This window comes from Microtus ochrogaster, linkage group LG1 (assembly GCF_000317375.1).
Source record: "Microtus ochrogaster isolate Prairie Vole_2 linkage group LG1, MicOch1.0, whole genome shotgun sequence".
In the NCBI taxonomy this organism is placed as follows: domain Eukaryota; kingdom Metazoa; phylum Chordata; class Mammalia; order Rodentia; family Cricetidae; genus Microtus; species Microtus ochrogaster.
In genome coordinates this window covers 50638910-50646719 of record NC_022027.1, presented here as the reverse complement: position 1 = coordinate 50646719, position 7810 = coordinate 50638910, and the positions used below count along the sequence as shown (strand labels likewise).

At 41.9% G+C, this 7810-nt stretch overlaps 1 protein-coding gene across 3 annotated transcripts in view; it reads left to right on the top strand.

Annotated features, from left to right (window-relative positions):
• Lin54 (lin-54 DREAM MuvB core complex component) overlaps window positions 1-7810 on the top strand; it is a 67457-nt gene that overhangs the window by 44020 nt on the left and 15627 nt on the right. For all 3 annotated transcript variants that reach the window (XM_026785356.1, XM_005359553.3, XM_005359554.3), the window contains exon 5: window positions 2043-2259. In XM_026785356.1, coding sequence (XP_026641157.1) covers window positions 2043-2259 — 217 coding nt within the window. The remainder of the gene's footprint in view (window positions 1-2042; window positions 2260-7810) is intronic.

The following is a 7810-nucleotide window of genomic DNA, read 5'->3' as shown; positions in this document are numbered from 1 at the left end:
ACCCACATTTAAGAAAATCCAACAGTAAATTCTTGAGGCGAAAGGTAAAGAAACATGGAAAAAATAGGACAATAAAAGTAAGTTTGTAGATGTGGCAAAATTAACATATTAATGTTTATGTGTAAGCATGTCAGGATCAAGTCTAGGTCCTGTGCATGCTAGGCAAGTAAGAACTGTACCACTGAGCAACTTTCCCAAAGCTCATAAAATATATAGCCTCAAAGAAGGCGAAGGAGAGAGAGAGAAAAACAAAAAAAGGTTAAATGATCTGATTCGAGATTACAGTGACTTTTAAATATGTGTGCATGTACAAAATGTAAACAGACGTGGGCCAGCAAGATGACTTCGTGGGTTAAAGTGCTGGCTGTACAGGCACTGCAACCTGAGTTGATCACCAGGGAGAGAACTGACTTGTACCCCCTGACCTCTGACTTCCACATCCACGTGTGTCCGTGTGCACTTAGACATACACATCATACCCACACATATATAATAATAATAAATAGGTATTTTTAAAATGTAAACAGATTTGTGTACTGGTGTAAAATGTAGTCAGAATTCAGTTTAAAACCAGTTATGTATGACTTGTAAGAGTGGTAGCTTCAAGCTTAAGATAAAGAAAAGTTTAATATTTAAAAATTCTAAATTTTTGTCTTGAAGATTTTATGTGTCTGAGAGCTTTGCCTTCCTGTATGTCTGTGCACTGTGTGTATTCCTGGTAACCATAGAAGCCAGAAGAGGCCCGCAAATTCCCTGGAACTGGCCCTATAAAGGAAGGTCGTGAGCTAGCTTCTCTGCAAGAAGAGCAAGTGCTCATAACTACCGAACCATCTCTTCAGTTACCCCACTCCGTTTTTAAGCCTCTCCATTGCTAAATAAGCATTCTACTTCCGAGCTCTGCCCTGAGTCCCTACGAGACAGAAAAAGTGTGAATAAGTGAATTAGATTCTTTACCATATGGTGTTGTCTGGGTGAGCACTTCTGTAGACTAAGTGGGGATATGTAATACCTTAGGAAATAATAGATTACAAGAGATCAAACTATCTTTATTTATCTATTGTTTCTAGTAGGGTTTGACTGTGTCACTCACAGCAGCTTTGACAAACTTGCCTCTGGCCTCAGCCTCTGCATTGCTGAGATTGCCAAGTGTCCATCCTGCACACCAGTTCACCTTTGCTTGTGTTGACAGTGCTTGTTAAACATGAGTCACGTAAACTCAGGGCATCTCATGAGATTAGTTGCTTTATGGACTGCTTCCAAAGTTTTGTTAACTTCCTGAGAAGTGTCAGCTTACTGTCTGGGAGAGAAAATTATTGAAATGATTTGTAAAATTTTAGTCAGATTTGTTATACCTAAATCAGTTAGTTTGTCTAGAGTCTAGATAACCATTAACTGGAATAATTTTGAACAGTATTTGGGCACTATAGGTTTGTGTGGCCGGGTGGTGGGAGTTGTAGTCTTTCAGAATCAACTAAACTTGATATGGGGACAGAATGGTCCTTCTTTAGAATATGTTCAATGAAAAACAATATAGTTAGTTTATTTGGTAAAAACATCTGTATTTTCTTTTTAATTCTGAGAGTAAAAAATTAAATCTTTCTCATAAATTTTATCTAATATCAACAAAATTGTGTGCATTCTTACATTTTTTATTTTAAAATCTTTTATTTTTGAGATTATAATTTTTCTCCCTTCCTCCCCATTCCCTTCCATACCTCCTCCCTACTTTTCTTATTCTCCTGTTTTTAAAGATTAAAAAAAAAATTTAAGTTGTGTATGTGTGTGTGTTTTTGTGTGTATGAGTGCAGGTGCCCGTGGGGTCTAGAAGAGTGCATCGGATCCCTGGAAACTGAGTTGCAGTTGATGCTGGGGACCAAACTCTAGCTCTCTGGAGAGTGCTGACCCCTGAGCCATATTCTCTCCAGCTCCAGCTGAATATTTTTTTTATTTCTTTCTGAACAGGTTGTAGTTGCAGCTTACGAGCACATTCTATGTAAGTTAACAGATTAATGGTAGGCATGTTGTTCTGTCTGATTTGACAGGCAGTGAAGTCGGCTGTGCAGACCATCACTGTTGGAGGGATGAGCACATCACAGTTTAAGACCATCATTCCTCTGGCAACTGCGCCCAATGTCCAGCAGATCCAAGTGCCTGGAAGCAAGTTTCATTATGTCCGGCTTGTTACAGCCACAACAGCCAGTAGCTCAGCCCAGCCAGCTAGTCAGAATCCCAGTGTAAACACTCAGCCTCTTCAGCAAGGTTTGTGACCATGTTTCTTTTAACAGCAATGAATGCTTTTAACATCATTAAAGAACATTGCTTCTGTTTTTTAAGTCTGGCATTTCCTCTGAGAGTGTGAATGAGCAGTGATTACAGAAGATTACAAAGTAAGAGTATGATTGTATGTAACTGCTACTTCATTCTCTGAGAAGTTAGCTGCTGTAATACCAGAGATTCATGAGTATTACTTAATCAGCTATCTTACTGCCAGCTTAAACCCCTATTATGTCAATGGGATAGCTTTATTTAGTTTCTAAACAATACAGCTCTTTGCTAAAGCTTGGGTCAGTTGAAATGACTAGTAGTCAGTGTATAAATAAGAATGTAACAGTTTAATCTTTTTTGAATTGTACTTACTTTAAGGTTATAATTGGTACTCTACCAATCAGTTGGTAGGGTGCTTGCGTTCCTTGCACAGAGCCATAGGTTTGCTCCTCAGTACCACAGACTGGGTGTGGCTGTGCACGCCTTGTGAACCCAGTACATGGGAGTGGATGCAGAAGGAGCAGAAGGTCAAGGTCCTCATTTATAGGCAATTACAAGGCCAGCCTGCAGTAAGACTCTGCCAACAAACCTGATATATATATATGCATGCACATGTAACTGTTCTCAAATTTGGCTACTTTTTAAAAGTTGAGCAGAATGAAAGGTTCAGTATAGCTTATAGCTTAGCGCCTATTTTTCTTTGGAAAACTGCTTTATGTTTCAACAATGTCAAACTGAGGAAATGAGTATGTGGTTAAGTGGTGGATTGCTCAACTACTGTGTAAGGAAGGCTTTCAGCTTGATCCCCAATATCACAAAACCAAATGCAGGAATAAATGGAAGAATCACATACCAGATAGTTGTTTTTAGTTCCCTTTGGAGGGTGGTGGGTCAAGTGTCATGCACTTGTGTGGAGGTTCTCTTGTGGAAGCTGGTTCTCTCCTTCTGGTTTTTGGTTCCCAGGGATCAAACTCGGGTCTTCAAGCTTGGTAGGAAGCACCTTTATCCATTAAGCCATCTCACTGGCCCCATCTAGCCTTCCTCTTCTTTTACTTTCTATGTATGAGTGCTCTGCTATATGTATGCCTGCATACTGGAAAGGGGCATCAAATCCCGTACAGGTGGCTGTGAGCCACCAGTTGAACTCAGGACCTCTAGAAGAGCAGCTAGTGCTCTTAACCACTGTGTTGGGAATATTACTTTAAGGTGTGTTAACTTTTGTTTATGCTGCATTTGTTTAGCTCTGTGAAGCTGTGATTCTTTGCTTGTCTAAAACACCTGATGGTCTAACAAAGCGCCGAATGGCTGATAGCAAGGCAGGATAGGCTGGCAGGCAGAGAGTGTAAATAGGAGACACGAGGAGGAAGAGGGGAAGAGAACAAGAGGACATGGAGTCACCAGCTACACAGCCAGTCATGGGGTAAGAAGGAATGTATACAGAAGTAAGAAAGGAAAAAGCCCAGAGGCAAAAGGTAATTGGGATAATTTAAGAAAAGCTGGCAAGAAACAAGCTAAGCTAAAGCTGGGCACTCATAAGCAAGAATAAGTCTCCGTGTGTGATTTATTTGGGAGTTGGGTGGTGGGCCCCCCAAAACGACAAAAGAGAAAACACGTAACATTTTTGTGTCCCACGTTGGAGCCAATTGTTTTCTTATTTATTTATTTTTAAATAGAAATCAAACTTTTTTTTTCATTTTACATACCAATCCAGTTCCCGTTCCCCCCCGTCCTCTCAACCCTTCACCCCCTGTGCCACCCCCATCACTCCTCAGAGAAGGTCAGGCACATTGTGAGGAAGGACCAAGGCCCTCTCTACTATATCTAAGCTGAGCAAGGAATCCATCCAAAGAGAATATGTTCCATAAAGCCAGTACAAGCAGTAGGGATAAATCCTGATGCCACTGCTAGTGGCCCCGCAGTCTGCCCCAAACCATACAACTGTCACCCACATTCAGAGGGACTAGTTTGGATCTATATACTTTTTGCTTTCTGTCCAGCTGAAGTTGGTGAGCTCCCATTAGCTCAGGTCGACTGTCTTAGTGGGTGTCCCCATCATGATCTTGACCTCTTTGCTCATATTCTCACTCCTACCATTAAGCTATAGCTATCGTAATGAGCAACTGCAGTTCTGCTGCTACTGGCAGCTGTTCCTTAGCTACAGCGAGTAAATTCTGTTCCCTCAGGCACCAACTCTTTCAAAGTTACCAAGGGAACTTATCTAAGTCTCTGTCCCTCTAAAGAACTCAACTCACACTTGGCCTCACCCCTCCTTAAAAATCCTTCATCTGGCTCCTCCCTACAACTTCCTGTCATTTAGTTGGTGACTCAGCCTCCTGACCGCGGTGGATTTAATCAAACACATCTTTGCATTATTAAACATACGTTCCAGAGCATAAACAAAGGTAATGCACCTTAAAATAATATTCTACAACACTGCCGAGCCATCTCTCCAGCTCCTATCATAACATTCTTAATGAAAGGAAAATGAAACTTCCATATTATGAGCTAAAGGAGTCAAATTTTGTATTCTCAGTACATAAACTTCATAGGGACAGATCCAATCTCCATGTATCCCACGGTGATATAAAGCACTTGCTAGCTACTCTCAGTTGTGTTTCATGGGTGTTTGAATGTGTGTGGTGTGCATGACTCCATTCCCAGTGTAACACATGCACAGTGATCTGTTCATTGGTAGAGGAAAACTGGTGACCTGAAGATGCAGGAAGGGAGAGGAGTGAATTTGGACATCCCACAAGTCTTTCTGCATTTCTGTATTCCATTTCTTGTCCTTTTGTCCTTACAGTCTCTGCTCTGACTCCTGCTTCTAAACTTCTTTGCCTCCTCCACCCTACTCTGCCCTCTTCCAGCCCATTCACATGCATGTATTGTGTATATAGTTTCTCTCATGTGCACCTATAGTTTTCTTTTCTGTTTGTCCTTTCCATAAAAGATCTACATATTTGTGTTATGTATTCTTTTGTAGGAATAGCAAGCTGAAGCTCCAGTTCTATTAGATGAGCTAAGAAAGTGCTCTAGTTCATTAGATAATTACTGTAATGTGGGTGCCAGAGTTTCCCAGGGGGATGTGTATAACACATACTTGTGCAGGGAAGGAGGTGAGGACAACCCATGCTGATGTGACTGGGCAGCTTGCAACCTTTCAGTATTATTTTTCTGAGCACCAGGGAATTCCCCTGTCCATGCTCCCAGGAGGGTGATCATCCTCTCCTCTCTCCAAAGAGCAGGAACTAGGGATCAGGTGTATATTTGGACCTTCTTTTTCAACCAGTGTTGCTAGTGCTAGTCTGTAATGCTTTCTAACTTATTCATCTTTTGGTGTAAGTGAGAGAATCAGACTCAGAAAAAACTTCAAATCCAATGTCACTGCACTGTGTTTTAGTCACTGTTCCCTAAAATACTGTGACAAGACACCATGACCATGGTGACTGTTATAAAGGGAAATATGTAATTGGGGCTGGCTTATAGTTTGAGAGGGCTAGTCCATTATCATCAGGGTGGGGAGCATGACAGCAGGTAGGGCAGGCATGGTGCTGGAGAAGTAGTTAAGGACTATATTATTTCAAAGAGTTCCACCTTCTGGTGGCTAAGCGTTCAAATATATGAGCTATGGGGTCATTCTTATTCAAACCACTATGTACTGCTATGCACTTTTTGTATTATAACTTTATTGAAATATTTTATATACATCTTCAAATTCACTTTTATTTTATCTTTGTGCATGCCCGCACGTGTAAGTTCAGGCATGTGTTTGTCATAGTGCACATCTGGAGGTCAGAAGACAGCCTTGATTTCATTTCTCACATTGATGAGAGCTCTGTTGTTTATTGCTCGGTACAATAGTCTGGCTGGCTCCTTGAGCTTCTGGGATTCCCGTCTCACCTCCCATCTCACTACAGGAGTGCTGGAATTAGGGCCTTCTACAGCATCTGGCTTTCTGTGGGTCTGCACTGTTCATGTTTAAGAGGCAAGTTCTTAGCCCCACTGAGTCAGCATCTCCCAGCCCAGACAGAGCTGTGCACTCATCCCACTGATGGCACATCTGTGCTTCCACTAGTGTGTCCTCCCTAATCAGAGTGTCCTCTCTAGAGCTGTCCTTTAGGGCCATTAGTGTCTCTGCCTTTTAGCTATTAGCCTGCCAGTCTCCACCAACAATTTAAGAGAAATTGCATTGATATCGTGATGGCCTTTTTATACAAAGAAGGCTTTTTCATTTTTTGTTTAGAACAGTTTTTTCCCAATACTGTCCTTGCTTGAGACCAGGCTCTGAGCCATACTCTTGCACAAATGAAACCGCAGGTGATAGATACCCTTCCTCTCTTCCTGCTCTCACCCCCTTGAAGGCTATGGAAATGGCAGTAAGCAGTTTTCATCGGTACACCTAGTTGGCTCTGGGCCAAGTTCTTTAGTCTGTTGCCAGCCTGTTTCCTGACTTTATCCATCGTCTCCACATCAGGTTTTTATCCTCTGCAAGGCAGTTCACCTTAAGGTTTTAGTTCTAACAGCCATCCTGGCAATGACTGGCCTTCTCTTCCCTTATACCTACTGTTCACAGTGCTGGGGGTGGAGGTTGTGATTTCCTTTCACCCCTACCAGGTTTCTGGCATGCACTCTGTCACCCTCCCCTGAGCTGGTACCCAACCACTCCTTCATGCATGCACTCAGTCACCCTCCCCTGAGCTGGTACCCAACCACTCCTTCATGCATGCACTCAGTCACCCTCCCCTGAGCTGACACCCACGCCTTCATGCATGCACTCTCCTGCTTTGTCTTGTTTCTTGCAATTTGAGTTGGATTGTTTTTTTTTATACACTGCTACCAAATAAAATTTTCTTTGTGCTGTTTTAATAATATTTAGGTACCTTGTACTCCCTAGAAACTTCTCATTGGCTTTAGAATTAAAAATATAGACTAAGAGTGGGCATGATGGCTCATGTCTCTAATTCCCAGCACTGGGGTAGGCAGAGGTAGGCAGATCTCTGTGAGTTCAAGGCTAGCCTTGTCTATATAGCAAGTTCCAGGCCACCCAGAGTGGTATAGTGAGATCCTGTCTCAAACATTTAAATTAAATTAAATTTAAGAAAATAAGCCCTTTTCGGGTAATAGTAGTGCACACCTTTAATCCCAGCACTAGGGAAGTAGAGGCTTGTGGATCTTTGTGAGTTAGATACCAGTCTGGTCTAAATAACAAGGTCTAGGAAAGCCATAACTACATAGAGAAACCTTCTCTCAAAAACAAACAAACAAAACAAAAAAGAAACAAAACAGGATAAATATACACCTAATACCTTAATGTTCAAGGTTCCTCAGGAACCTGCCTTGTGTTCTTGGTTGTCTTACTTCAAGCCTAATGTCTGCTTAGACTGTTGTATTTCCTGACCGCTTGCCTGTGCTCTGCAGCTGACACATCCCGGTGTTGCCTCCACCCTTGCCTCATGGCTGGGCTCTCATGGCGTCCTCTTCACACTCTGTCTGCATTCTCTTTTTCTGCCAACAAATGGATATTTCCTTTTCTTTGAGATCTCAA